The 15,644-nt window shown below is 44.8% G+C and overlaps 1 protein-coding gene across 2 annotated transcripts in view; it reads right to left on the minus strand.

Moving 5' to 3' along the window:
• LOC119973878 (copine-9-like) overlaps positions 1-15,644 on the minus strand; it is a 540,456-nt gene that overhangs the window by 281,528 nt on the left and 243,284 nt on the right. For both annotated transcript variants that reach the window (XM_038812403.1, XM_038812402.1), the window contains one exon: positions 4,210-4,286. In XM_038812403.1, the coding sequence (XP_038668331.1) occupies positions 4,210-4,286 (77 nt within the window). The remainder of the gene's footprint in view (positions 1-4,209; positions 4,287-15,644) is intronic.

Genomic DNA, 15,644 nt, shown 5'->3' on the forward strand with positions numbered 1-15,644 from the left:
CAAAGAACAAAAAGAAGCAGAAAGGAAGGAATCAGCCAAGCGATGCAGGCCTATTACAGAGTTTATAATACCACAAGCACAATCCACAAGAAAATGAAAGATCAATTACTGGAATCTTCCAATATCCATCACGAGCAAAGCTAAAACAGTTTTTTGCTGAACATCCACTTCAGCCACTTGATGATCTGCCGTTTGATGCTCGTTTGTATGAGAGGAAAATTATGAATGTTTCAGTCCCAAGAAAATGGCTAACATATAACAAAGAAAATAGATGCTTATATTGTTCATACTGCTTAGCCTTTGAGTTTCCCAACACTTGTAATCCATCACCCTTTGTACGTGGCTTAAGTGACTACAGGCGTATTAGCCAGAGCTTGACTTAACATGAATCAACAACAACACATGTCAGAAATGCTCAGCAATATATCAGTGTGGTTAATGATGGCACCGTAGTTAAATTTTTTGCAGCATCACTAATTAAAAGGAAAGAAGAAGTATTGAAGCAGAGAAGTATTGTCATCATGAGGATTATAGACATCATAAAGATGTTAGGCAAGCAAGCACTTCCTTTTCGAGGTCACAGAAATGAATCGGCCTACACTCTAGATAATGAGGTTCTGAATCATGGCAATTTTTTAGATACAGTGCAGTTGATGGCAAAATATGACCCCATTATGGCAGCTCACGTTTCTGCAGTGCAAAACAAGTCTAAACAAAGAATCAAACGATTAGAGCAACAAGGAAAGGCTCAAAGTAAAGGCCGTGATGGACTTGTTACATACCTGAGTAAAACAACTATAAACATGTTAATCAAAATTATGAAGAACATGATACAAGAAAGAATTAGTCATGAAGTTTCTCAAGCAAAATATTATTCTATTCAGGTTGATTCAACACAAGATAATTCATCCATCGATCAGTTTAGCATTATTATTCGCTATGTGTTTAAAGCAGGGGTGGGCAAACTTTTCCGTGCAAGGGCCACATTCAGAAATTCACAATTTTAAAGGGCCGCATAGTATATTAAGTAAAATAATTACTTCACCCGGTTATGATTCTGGGCGCCTCATATAGAACATAGAACATAGAACAGTACAGCACAGAACAGGCCCTTCAGCCCTCGATGTTGTGCCGAGCAATGATCACCCTACTCAAGTCAACGTATCCACCCTACAAGTAACCCAACAGCCCCCCCATTAACCTTAAAAAAAATTATTTTTAATTTAGAAAAGAAATTTTTTTTTTTTTTTTTTTTTAATGACTTGGTGGGCCACATAAAGTCCTTAGGCGGGCCGCATGCGGCCCACGGGCCATAGTTTGCCCACCCCTGGCTTAAAGGTATTATCTGTGAGTGACTACTTTCAGTCGTGCCAAGTAATGATGGTACAGGACAGGGACGTTTTGATCTATTGATTGAAACATTACAGCATCTTAAAATTGACCCCCAAAAATGTTTATCTGATAGCACAGATGGTGCTGCAAGCTACCATGGCCAGTATAATGGTTTACAAAGTAAAATTGCTGATGTGGCTGATCAACATGTTCATATATGGTGCTATGCCCATGTCTTGAATTTGGTGATAACTGAAACAACAAAATATTGTGTGCCTGCAGTTTCTTTTTTCAATTTGCTCCAGAATATAGCAACTTTTGTGAAAGCATCATACAGGAGAATGGCTGTATGGATAGAAGTTGTTGGAAAACATCTAGGACAAGAAAAAATGAAATGATTAAAGCTAATTGGTGAGACCAGATGGTCAGGAAAATCCAATGCAGCAACAACTATATTTGGACGTTTTGATGATGCCGTTGCCAGTACTTTCGTAAATCTATTGACATGCTTATCAATAATACAAGATTCAGAAAAGTTTGATGCAAAAACAAAACATGAAGCAAATGTTTTACTTCAAAGTCTTCTAAAGTTTGAAACCATATTGACAGCATTTACTTACTTGTATATATTTGAAATTACAACCCCGTTATCAAGTTATCTACAGACAAGTTGTTTAGATGTTTACTGCATGGAGTTTGGTAGATTCAGCTACAACAAAGTTGAAGGAACAGACAAGAACATTTGATAATGTTCACAGCAAGGCTTTGGAATTTGTAAATAAATGTAATGACAGGATTTCACAGATGAATATGGATGAAAATCAAACATTGGAAATTGATGCATTGGAAACAGCATTGCCAGTTAAGAGGCAGAGGAAGAAGAAAAGAATGGCAGATGAGCTTATTGATGATGAAAGAAATTCCTCAGATTCTCTAGCTGATTTTCGAGTAAATGTGTTTAACCTAATAATGCATCTCATTGTCCAGTCACTAGAATCACGCTTTGTAGAACACAAACAGTTGTATAAAGATTTGTCCTGCTTGGACCCAGCAAAGTTTAAAACTATTGCAGAGAAGGGCCTTGAAGATGAAGCATTGTAAGTTATTATTAAGCTGTTTCCACAAATCAGCAAAGATCAAGTAATATTGGAATTGTTTTCTTTTGCTTCAAACTTTGATGTATTAAAGCTATTGCTTAATGATGGTGAGCATATGGATTCCAGTTGCAACATTTGTAAAATTTGCTGCACTTGCCCATCGTGTGTACTAAAAATTCTGGCATCCAACAGACTTCATGACAAGGCATATGATAACCTTTATGAACTTTATAAAGTCATCTGCACACTATCAGTTACTCAAGTCCAATGTGAGAGGACATTTTCAAAGCTAAAGATCATAAAGACAAGGTTAAGAAATTCACTGTCTGATGAGAATTTGGAATCATACATTTTGCTATCCATTGAAAAGGAATTGTTAGATGAATTGGATGCAGAAGCAATTATTGGCAGATTTGCACAATCATCTAGCGAACACAAACGATTGCTCTTAATATAGTGGACTGCATGCAATGCTCTATTGTGCTTTTGAACTATCTGTTAATGTGTAAATTGTGCAGTAAACTATTTAAAAATATCAACCAATTACTTAAAATTAAAAAAATAAATAAAATTCAATTATAACATTCTGTATTTACATTTGGTATCTACTGCCAGTAATATGTACAGTACATGTACACTGTAATTACTAAGAAATACACATTTTTTCCACAAAAATTTTAACTGTACCCTTTTTTCCATATGTATTTTTTGAAAATTTTATTTATTCGTTATGAAAATTAAATTATAGCATTGTAGTTGTGGGTGGGCCCCCTTTGTCTCCTGGCAACCAATATTTTTAGACCCAGTCCGCCACTGGAGTGGAGCATGTCCCCCTATATCAAATAAATGGTTGACTCTAACTTAATTGGCTTCTCACTCACAAGACGCAGGTGCCGGAACAACCTGCTTCAAGCAGCTTAGCAGGAAATAGACTGCCCAACTAAATTTCAAACTGCATTTCCCAAGCTTGGACTCCCTCTGTGAGTTCAGCTAAATGGTAAATAAAGGACTGTTGGTATTATCCCGTGCTTCCAAAATGATGGCAATCCAATCAGCCGTTCTTTCAGTGATAGTGATCTGTGAATTGATGCACACACTTTCAAGTCTGCAAAAGGCAGAAAGGTTGCCGATGCTTTTTAGCTGATTGCTAATTTTTGAAAATGCCTTTCCATTAGTAAATACTGAACTGTGGTGATAAAAGTGCTTGCGTGCATTTAAATAACTTCACAATGAAGACTAATCGTAGGTTCCTAATTACAGGAATCAGCTCAGAACAATTATGCACAACCCACTTCCTACAAAAATCTGCGAATGATCTTCTGAAGTTACAGGAAAAGTTTCTGCCTTCGTCTTCTAGTTTTGTTTTTCTGCTGGCCTTCACCTTCAAGAGGGATTCGGTGGAAAAAAATGAACATCGAGATCCCACATTTATAGAATCATAGAGCACAGCAAGAGGCCACCTTGTTCACCGTGCGTGTGCCCGCTCTTTACAACACCTATCCGTGAACTCTCGCTCCTTCGCTCATTCCTCAAAGCTGTGCAAACATTTCCATTTCAAATATGCATCCAAATCCTTTCTTGGAAGTTACTAATGAATCCACGATCTCTGCTCTTTCAGATGGTGCATTTCAGATCACGACAGCTCACTGCGTGAACATAAAATTCACTGCACATTCCAAAATTCCGATCTCAACACCGGGTTCAAAAATTTCAGGTGGTGATCACCGTTCTGGTTTTTCCAGACACATTTTGCCGGGAATCATTCCACATCAATACTCACGTCAGTGGCTTCTCAACGCGACTGCCTGCAGATCCAATAATTTCCCCAAGCGTGACAAAGATTTGACCAAGGAAATCCTGAAAATAAAATTCATAACATCAACTTATCGAAGTAGCTGAATTAACTTTAGGTGCATTGCACCAAATAATTGGCACAGAGTTAAATTATACAACTGCCCTGATAATATCAAGCACATTACATCACTGTGACAAATTGCGATACAATAAACTATAAACTTGCAGAATGGAGAATGCATTAGATTATGATCAGACATATTTCAGTACAATAGCAGATATACTTCTCTATGTTGATCATGTTGGGGCTGGTTAAGTCTGTTGTCTGGACAGCTGGGCCGGGATTCTCCCTTACCCGGCGGGACGGAGGGTCCCGGCGAACCGGAGTGGCGAGAACCACTCCAGTGTCGGGCCTCCCCAAACGTTCGGAATTCTCCGCACCTTTAGGGGCTAGGCCCGCGCTGGAGTGGTTGGCACCCCGCCGACCGATGCCAACGGTCTTTGGCGCCCCGCCGACCGGCGTCACGGCTGGCCGAAAGGTCTTCGCCGGTCGCCGTGAGTCCACGCATGCACCGGAGCGTCAGCGGCCGCTGGCGTCACCCCGGCGCGCGCGCAGTGGAGGGGGTCTCTTCCGCCTCCGCCATGGCGGAGGCCGTGGCAGCTGCGGAAGAAAAAGAGTGCCCCCACGGCACAGGCCCGCCCGTCGATTGGTGGGCCCCGATCGCGGGCCAGGCCACCGCGGGGGCACCCCCCGGGGTCAGATCGCCCCGCACCGCCCCCCAGGACCCCGGGGCCTGCTCGGGCCGCCTGCTCCCACTGGCACCAGAATCTCCGCAGGGGGCCCGCCGACTGGCGGGGCGCGATTCCAGCCCCCGCCAATTCCCGGGTGGTGGAGAATTCCGGCCACGGCGGGTGCGGGATTTACGCCGGCCCCGGGCGATTCCCCGACCCCCCGGGGGGTCGGAGAATTCCGCCCCTAGTTCGTGAAGCAGAGCGAGGCCAACAGCACAGGTTCAAACCCCATACTGGCTGAGGTTATTCATGAAGGCCCCACCTTCTCAACCTTGCCCCTGGCCTGAGGTGTAGTGATCTTCAGGAAAATCAGTCAGCTCCGCCCCCCCCCCCCCCCCCCCCCCCCCCCCCACGTTCATCTGGGACTATGGTGACTTTACCATTACATAATATTACAACAACACATTAACTACAATAGAGAACTGAACATTATCAGGCATGTTACACAGTTTAATATCAGGTATACTGAGCCAAGGCAACACGGTGACACAGTGGTTAGCACTGCTGCCTCACGGCACCGAGAACCCAAGTTTGATCCCGGCTCTGGGTCACAGTCAGTGGAGTTTTCACATTCTCCTGGTGTTTGCGTGGGTTTAGCCCCGACAACCTAAAGATGTGCAGGGTAGGCGGACTGGCCACGCTAAATTGCCTCTTAATTGGAAAAAATGAATTGGGTACTCTAAATTTATTTTTTAAAAAGGTATACTGAGCCACAAAACACCTGAGGTGGGAGAGGAATCTGATAAGGAGGGAAAGAACTATAATAGATGCTAAGGTAGATTTTACAAATCCACACTGCCTTCAAGTATTGGTAGCACTGATTGGTAAATTCAATGCTACTGTGCCAGCTGCTGAGGCCTAGAATAGATTCATAGAATGGTTACAGCACAGAAGGAAGCCATTCAGCCAGTCTTATCCATGCCGGTTCTTCTGGAAAAGAGTCTCAGCTAGTCCTGCTCCCTGTTTGTTCCACATTGCACTGCAATTATTAGTCTTCCGATAAATTAACCAGTTCTTTTTTGAGAGCCACAATTGAACCTGCCACCACCACACTCACAGGCAGTGCACTCCTGATCGTATCCACTCGCTGAGTAAAAGTGTTTCTCCCCAAGTCGCTGACGCTTCTTTTGCTAAATCATATTAATTAAGAATACTTTGGTTCTCAACCCTGCTCCCAATGGGAACAGTTTCTCCCGATTGTCCTGTCCACACCTCTCATCATTTTGAATGCTTCAATCAAATCTCCTCTCAACATTTCTGCTCACAAGAGAACAACCCAGCTCCACCAATCTACTCACATAATTGAGGGGTGGAATTCTCCGACCTCCTGCCGGGTCAGAGAATCGGCGCGGTGCGCACGAATCGCAGTGCGGAGAATTGGCGCCATTGGCGCCGGCATGGCACCGGTCAGGATATGCGCCGACTCTCCGGCCCGGGACGGGCTTGCGTGCCGATTCTCTGGCCCGGATGGACCGAGCGGCCGTCACCAAAAAGCTGAGTCCCACTGGCACCATTCAATCATCATTTGGGCCGGCGGGACCACAGCGTTGAAGGGGCCGGAGCAGCCTATAGGGGGGGATGACACCGGGAGGGGGGGGGGGGGGGGGGGGGGTGGGGGGGGGGGGCGTTCCATAGTGGCTAGGCCTGCGATCGGGTCTACAGATCGGCGGGCCGGCCTCTCTGTCCCCCAGCCTCCTTTCCTCCGTGCCGGCTCCTGTAGCCCTGTGCCATTTGGCATAGGGGCCACTGTGGGGAAGAAGGCCACTGCGCATGCGCTAGTTGGCGCCGGCCCAACAGCACATGCGCGGACCCCGCGGTGCCGCGTTCAGGCTGGGATCGGCATCTGGAGTGGCGGAGGCCGCTCCAGTGCCGTCCTAGCCACTGTGGGCCGCAGAATGGGGTCCCGGAACAGGCGCCGACGCCAGAGTAAAACACTCCCGTTTTTACTCTGGCGCAGCACTTAGCCGCCCGTTGGGAGAATCCAGTCATCTGACTCCTGCTTCTTTTTAGGTGTGCGGAAAGGCACACATTAACAGTTGTGAGTATCTTAAATGCTTCTGTATATGCTGCAATACTAATGACTTGTTTAGTTAGTTACAGCAGAGTAGACAGAACATATATTAATATTGGCACTCAAGGAACATCTGGGAGATTCTCACTCCAGATGGTGTCTGATTAATGACAGAAAATCCAGCTCAGAAAGGAAAGGGCTATTAAAAATTAGTCTGAGTGTTGTCTGAACACAAACAGAAAAGCCACATTAACACTAAGTATACAAAGCAGAACTATCAGGGCATTGAGGGACAGTTGCTAACACCAGATGTTGTTTTTCTGTGTATGTTTTTTTTTCAGTTTCTGGTTTCTCTGTGTACCATTCCCTGGCTGACAGACCAGGATGTAACCTAGATAATCTCTATCCCAAGTGTCTTCTTACAGCATTCAGGAGGTAACTGTCGGGAAGCTTGTGAGCACAAATACAGAACCTTAAGTCAATTCCTTCTCTCTGAAGAAAAACTTTCACAAGAAATAATAACAAATGAACAGAAAAAGTAGGCTTACATTAACACTGCAATGAAGTTACTGTGAAAATCCCCTAGTTGCCGGTGCCTGTTCAGATACACAGTGGGAGAATTCTGAATGTCCAATTCACCTAACAAGCACATCTTTCGGGTCTTGTGGGAGGAAACCAGAGCGCCCGGAGGAAACCAGCGCAGACACAGGGAGAACGTGCAGACTCTACACAGACAATGACCCAAGCCGGGAATCGAACCCGGGTCCCTGGCGCTGTGAAGCAACAGTGCAAACCACTGTACTACCATGCTGCCCTGAGTTTACTCAGCTTCTCATCATAGGACAGCCCTCTTATCCCAAGAATCAACCTTTTCCTGTACCGCCTTCCAAAGGCAAGTCTATCCTCCCTTAGATCGGGAAACCAAAACTGTAAACAGTACTCCAGGTGCAGTCTCGCCTGGTGTGGTTTTGCTCCATCACCATGCTTCCCCTAGTGGCAATCATTATGGTTGAAATTACCCTTGTGACATGCACAAATCTGCATTTTACCATTTTGACGCGCAGCTGTCACTTGTAGGCAGCTATCAGGGTTCTTCCTCCATGTACCATTTGCAGTATGTGTTGGTATTTTTTCATTAAAGGTTGACAGTTAGCTCAGTGGAGTGGAACAATGTAGGCAGCTGCGCTCAAACTGCTGATCCTTGACAGATGGATGAAATTGGTGGTTGGAGAGCTGACAAACATACTTCCTTGTCACCATTTACACATCGGTACTGATGGTGTATGTGAAGAACAGACTGCTTTTTATTAAATGCACGATAAAATTACAGGAACGTAACTTGTCATTTTTGACCTTGCAGCTTGAAGTGGTATCTATAATGATGCCAAATATTATTAATGCCAGGGATTCACTTCCAATCAAGGCTGAGCATTTGATAAAAAGCATCCAAATCATTCCATGATTTTTATTTTATTTTTTGCTTTTTTAAAAATTCCTTCATAGGATGTGAGCATTGCTGGCAAGTCCAGCATTTGTCATTCATCCCTAATGTTTCTTGAGAAGGTGATGGTGAGCAACTTTCTTGAACTAATCTGCAGCCCTTCTGGTGTATGTGCATCCACAGTGCTGTGAGGAAGCCAGTTCCAGACAGGGATCTGAAGAAACAGCGATATAGTTCCAAGTCAGTATGACGAGTGGCTCAGAGACGAACCAGCTGCTCTTGCCGTTCCCATGTAACTGCTGCATTTTCCTTCAAGGTGGTAGAAGGTTTGGAAGGTGTTGTTGGCAGAGCCTTGCTGAGTTGCTGCAGTGCATCTTGTATATGGTGCAAACTGCTGCCACTGCACATATACGGTGGAGGGAGTGTATGTTAAAGGTAGTGGACAGGGTGCTAATCAAGTAAACGGCATGTCAGCCAAGCTCATATCAAAACTCCAAAACCTAGGACTTGGCTCCTCCCTCAGCAACTGGATCCTCGACTTCCTCATCCACAGACTACAATAGTAAGGATAAACAGCAACACCTCCTCCACAATAGTCCTCAAACCGGGGCCCCGCAAGGTTGCGTACTTAGCCCCCTACTATACTCCCTATACGCACACATGACTGTGGCGAAATTTGGCTCCAACTTCATCTACAAATTTGCTGATGACACGACCATAGTGGGTCAGATCTCGAACAACGATGAATCAGATTACAGACGGGAGACGGAGAACCTAGTGGCGTGGTCTAACGACAACAATCTCTTCCTCAATGTCTGCAAAACTAAAGAGCTGGTCATTACCTTCAGGAAACAAAGTATTGTACACACCCCTGTCAGCATCAATGGTGCCGAGGTGGAGATGGTTGACAGCTTCAACTTCCTGGGTGTGCACATCACCAACAATCTGTCCTGGTCCACCCACGTCGACGTTACAACCAAGAAAGCACAACAGCGCCAATACACCCTCAGGAAACTAAGAAATTCGGCAAGTCCACATTGACTCTTACCTATCTTTACAGATGCACCATAGAAAGCATCCTATATGGCTACATAATAGGCTGGTATGGCAACTGCTCAGCTCAAGACCATATGAAACTATAGAGAGCTGTGAACACAGCTCAGTCCATCATGTGAACGTGCCTCCCATCCATTGACTCTGTCTACACCTCCCACTGCCTTGGGAAAGCGGGCAGCATAATCGAAGACCCCTCCCACCCGGGTTATTCTCTCTTCCAACTTCTTCCATTAAGCTGGAGATACAAAAGTCTGAGAACATGCACTAATAGGTTCAAAAACATCCTCTTACCCACTGTTAACATACGTTTGAATGACCCTCTTATAGACTGAACTGGCCTCTTCACACATCTTCTCTACTGAGTAGTACTACACTCCATATGCTCACCCGATGCCTGTACCTATGTTGCAGTGTGTATTTATCGTACGTCCTATATTTTTCATGTACGGAATGATCTGTCTGTACTCTATGTATAACAATACTTTTCACTGTATCTCGGTACACGTGGCAATAAATCAAACTCAAAATTCCTGGATAGTTTTGAGCTTCAAGTTTTGTGAGAGCTGCACTCATCCAGCCAAATGGAGAGTATTCCATCACACCTCTGGTTTGTGCCTTGTAGATGGTGGACAGTTTTTGGAGAGTCAGGAGGTGATCTATTCACTACAGCATTCCCAGCCTCTGACCTACTCTTGCAGCTACAGTATTTTCATGGCTAGTCTAGCTAAGTTTCTGGTCAATGGTAGATCCCAGGGTATTAATTCAGCGTTGGTAATGCTGTTGTGTGTCAAGGGGAGATGGTTAGATTATTTCTTGTTCGAGGTGGTCATTGCTGAGCACTTGTGTGTTGCAGATGTTGCTTGCCACTTATTAGCCCAAGCCTGAATGTTGTCCAGGTCTTGCTTGATGTGGACATGGACTGCTTACAGGAAGGTTTCCTGAGGTCTAATGTGTTATGTTTGTTGTATGAACTTGGATATCACATGTCCTTAGGATGCTCAGCTAGGCTCAGTTGGTAGCAATTTCACCTCAGAGTCAAAATGTTGTGTGTTCAAGTCCCATTTTGAGCAAATTTTCTAGACAATACTGAAGGCTCAGTGAATGAAGATTCTGTCCTTTGGATGTGATGTTAAGCCAGTTCCGGTTTGAGTGCTCTACGTGTTTATGAGAATATTAAACACCAAATGGTACTTGTGAAGAAAGTGCAGAGTACCCTGGTGTCCGGAGTTTAATAGTCCTCCCTCAATCAACAGCACTAAAAGCAGATTGTCATTTATCTCAGTGCTTCTTGTGGGACCTCAGCTTGCAAATGTATTGCCATGTTTGTTTACATAACAAGTCTTTCCATTCCAAAATAATTAATTGAGCAGTTTGAGATACTTAGGGGATGTGAACGAGGTGCTATATACACACATGTACAGACAGAAGTAAATGTCAAAGCCAGATTTGATTGACAGCTGTTTGACCTGTTTTTTATCCATTCTCCTAATCAGAGTGTAATGTTGAGTGCTGAGCACAGTATAGCACTCTGTTATCTACTGGTACATGATCCATTCTTGTGAAATCTGGGCAGCAGGAGTTGCCAAGCAATAGACTGTGGGACATTGCACTGATCTGATCCCGTACTCAGCCATCATCCACACACACTTTGAGCAGTGGTGAGGATAGCCAGTGCGATAATGAGTGAGATCATCTACTGATTTTCTAGCACAGAGGCCCTGGGGTCAATTGTAGAAATCCATTTCACCAGCCAGCTCAGATTGGTACAGGAAAAAGAGAAAAAATGTTATTTCATGGAGAACCCTTTTCATAAATTGGGAATGAACATGATTAACATGGTGCCTTTAAAAGAGAAGCTTGCAGACCACAAAAGTGCAAAATAAACAAGAGCTTTATTGGGAAGATGTTGTCACATAGGCTGCTAGTGTAGAGACAGTTAGCCTGCTCAAACTCCCAATGACACCATCAATATGTCAAGTGGTTGAACTCTTAAAGTGACCTTGTCCCAACTAGGAAGAAACATGAAGACACAACATTTTCCTCCCCAATTACATCAGGGGTTTCTGCAATGAAACACAGCATAACGTAACAATTAAAATTTACAATATGAGCACATAAGTTAGATGTTTCAGAGGATGTTGATTCCTGTGTCGTTGTCGGAGAACCTCAGCATCATGTTTTCATGTTGACTGTAGCCTCTGGTGTTTTTGGTTGCGTTTGTACTTCGTCCGCTGTTATCTCAACCAGAATCGACATCGGATTTGGAGGTCGACTTGGTGTTGACATGTCCTCAGCTGTCTCCCACAGTTGTTTCGGGTATTGTCAGGTTCCCGGGTATGTACCGATTTTCACTTGACACACTCTCTGCGATGCCTTCTCCAAATTGTAGCGTGCCTCCTTCAGACCCCGGGTCTCTCCTCTCGAGGTTTTATTCTCGCTGCATTCACCTTCACATTTTAGCTCTTCTTTCTGGAAAGTAACTTCTAAACTATCTAGTTGAACCGCTGCTCCTGAGGATTCCCAAAAGGGTTCACACCCTTTAAGAACGTATCAAATTTAGCCTTTAGGATTGGCTTATTAAACGAAGTGAGGCGACGGTAATTCTTGATGTTGGTATGTTCATTGGACCTCAGGTGCTGTTGTACAGAGTGAAAAAGGTAAGGAATATTGGTTTTGCAGACTACACTCTGCACAGTTCCAACTCTCTTCATTTGGTCATCTGGAGCAACTCCCATCCAAACATTCTTCATGAAGTTCTGTGCTGGCTCCAATCGCTCCTGTTGTTGCCGTTGTTTACAATCAGCAGTCGTTTTATTCCCTAAGGTGTTATGACATCCCTCTCTCACTTCCCTCAGTAACCTGGGATAGATCCCATCCGGACCTGGGGATTTGGCCACCTTAATGCCTTTTAGAATACCCAAATATCCTCCCTCCTTATGCCAACTTCACCTAGAGTAATCAAACATCTATCCCTAACCTCAACATCCATCATGTCCCTCTCCTCGGTGAATACCGATGCAAAGTACTCGTTAAGAATCTCACCCATTTTCTCTGACTCCACGCATAACTTTCCTCCTTTGTCCTTGAGTGGGCTAGCCCTTTCTCTAGTTACCGTCTTGCTCCTTATATATGAATAAAAGGCTTTGGGATTTTCCTTAACCCTGTTTGCTAAAGATATTTCATGACCCCTTTTAGCCCTCTTGATTCCTCGTTTCAGAATGGTCCTACATTCCCGATATCCTTCCAAAGCTTCGTCTGTCTTCAATCGCCTAGATCTTATGTATGCTTCCTTTTTCCTCTTAGCTAGTTTCACAATTTCACCTGTCATCCATAGTTCTCTAATCTTACCATTTCAATCACTCATTTTCACAGGGACATGTCTGTCCTGCACTCTAATCAACCTCTCTTTAAAAGCCTCCCACATATCAAATGTGGATTTACCTTCAAACAGTTGCTCCCAATCCACATTCCCCAGTTCCTGCTGAATTTTGGTATAGTTGGCCTTCCCCCAATTTAGCACTCTTCCTTTAGGACCACTCTCATCTTTGTCCATGAGTATTCTAAAACTTACGGAATTGTGATCACTATTCCCAAAGTAATCCCCGACTGAAACTTCAACCACCTGGCCGGGCTCATTCCCCAACACCAGGTCCAGTATGGCCCATTCCCGAGTTGGACTATTTACATACTGCTCTAAAAAACCCTCCTGGATGCTCCTTACAAATTCTCCATCTAGACCTTTGACAATAAGTGTATTCCAGTGAGTGTTGGGAAAATTAAAATCTCCGATCACCACCACCCTGTTGCTCCTACACCTTTCCATAATCTGTTTACATATTTGTACCTCTATCTCATGCTCACTATTGGGAGGTCTGTGGTACAGCCCCAACATTGTTACCGCACCCTTCCTATTTCTGAGCTCTGCCCATATTGCCTCACTGCTCGAGTCCTCCATAGTGCCCTCCTTCAGCACAGCTGTGATATCCTCTCTGACCAGTAATGTAACTCCTCCACCGTTTTACGTCCCTCTCTATCCCGTCTGAAGCATCAATATCCTGGGATATTTAGTTGCCAATCATGCCCTTCCCTCAACCAAGTCTCAGTAATAGCAATAACATCATACTCCCAGGTACTAATCCAAGCCCTAAGTTCATCTGCTTTCCCTACTACACTTCTTGCATTAAAATAAATGCACCTCAGACCACCAGTCCCTTTGCGTCCATCATCTGCTCCCCGCCTACTCTTCCCCTTAATCACACTGGCTTTATGATCTAGTTCCTTACAGGCTTTAGTTACTACCTCCTTACTGTCCACTAACCTCCTCATTTGGTTTCCACCCCCCTGCCACATTAGTTTAAACCCTCCCCAACAGCGTTAGCAAAAGCACCCCCAAGGACAATGGTTCCAGTCCTGCCCAGGTGTAGACCGTCCAATTTGTAGATTAATCCTGAGATTACAACGTCTGAGGTCCGACTTTTTAACTTGACTCCTAACTCCCTAAATTCTACTTGTAGGTCCTCATCCTGTTTTGTGCCTATATCATTGGTGCCTTTATGCACCACGACAACTGGCTGTTCACCCTCCCCCTTCAGAATGTTCTGAAGCCGATCTGAGACATCCCTGACCTGTGCACCTGGGAGACAACATCCCATTCGTGAGTCTCGTTTTCGTCCACAGAACCGTCTATCTACTCCCTTTAATTGAATCCCCTATAACTCTAGCCCTTCCATTCTTTTTAACGCCCTTCTGTACAGCAGAGCCAGCCATGGTGCCATGAATCTGGCTACTGCTGCCTTACCCTGGTGAGCCATCTCTCCCAACAGTATCCCAAATGATTTGGAGGGAGATGACCGCAGGGGACACCTGCACTGCCTTCCTGCTTTTTCTCTGCCTTTTGGTCACCCATTCCCTTTCTCCCTCAGCAATCCTAATCTGTGGTGTGACCAATTCGCTAAACATGCTATCCACAACCTCCTCAGCATCGCGGATGCTCCAAAGTGAGTCCATCCGCAGTTCCAGAGCCGTCATGCAGTCTAACAAGAGCTGCAGCTGGACACACTTCCCGCACATGAAGGAGTCAGGGACATCAGCCACGTCCCTGAACTCCCACATTGAGCTAGAGGAGCATAAGACGGGTCTGAGATCTCCTGCCACTTGACAACAGCTCCTCCACAAACCACCTTCTGGATACAGTGACCGCAATGCATTGATGCAAATTTTCCCTGCAACAGCCAATCAGCAGTTCTGCTCTGCTGCCCTCTGCTGGATGCTTGCCTTCACTTGAACACAGAGGGTGTCCTGTTCAGGTACACCTTCTGGATACAGCGACCGCAATGCACTGATGCAAATCTTTCACAACAGCCAATCAGCAGCTTTGCTCTGCTGCCCTCTGCTGGATGCTTGCCTTTACTTGAACATGCAGGGTGTCTTGCTCAGGTACACCTTCTAGATACAGTGACCACAATGCACTGATGTAAATTTTCCCCGCAACAGCCAATCAGCGGCTCCGCTCTGCTGGATGTTGAGCCTTTGTCATCTTGGTCCTAGCGCTGCTCGCCTGAGCCTTGACCACAGCTGTTTTTACTGCTTTTGCAACAGCTGCTACTTTCTGTTCCTGTAGTCTTTTGGTTGTGTCCTGCTTCAGCATCTGATGTGAGATTTAGCTTGGCCCACTTTAGCTCAATTCTCTCCAGCCAGGTTCTCACCATTAGGGCTGGATAGTTACCTTTAACAATGTGCAGGGACAAGTCTGTGGTCTGTCCGTTTAGCTGCAAATTAACATTGATATTGCCGCTCAATGGCACCACTTACTCGGTATAGGTTTTAAGTTTTATATTTGTGGGTTTTAAGGCGATATGTTGTAGTTTCTCCTGGTGAAGAGTTTCTGGTACCAATGAAATAGTTGCATCAGTGTCCACCTCCAATTTCATCTATGACCCAGCAATGGTTCTTTGCAGCAGCAATGGCCAGTACGTTCAATGACAGTCCATTATCTGTCTGCGACTCTGGTTCTTTTTCACGCCCTTTTTGTATCACGCGGATATTTTTCCCTCTATTCAAACTTTCACTTGATGTTTGGTTCTTGCTTTTTATAATTCTCGGTTGGAACTTGCAGTTTCTT

Source organism: Scyliorhinus canicula, chromosome 11, assembly GCF_902713615.1.
Source record: "Scyliorhinus canicula chromosome 11, sScyCan1.1, whole genome shotgun sequence".
NCBI classification, from domain to species: Eukaryota; Metazoa; Chordata; class Chondrichthyes; order Carcharhiniformes; family Scyliorhinidae; genus Scyliorhinus; species Scyliorhinus canicula.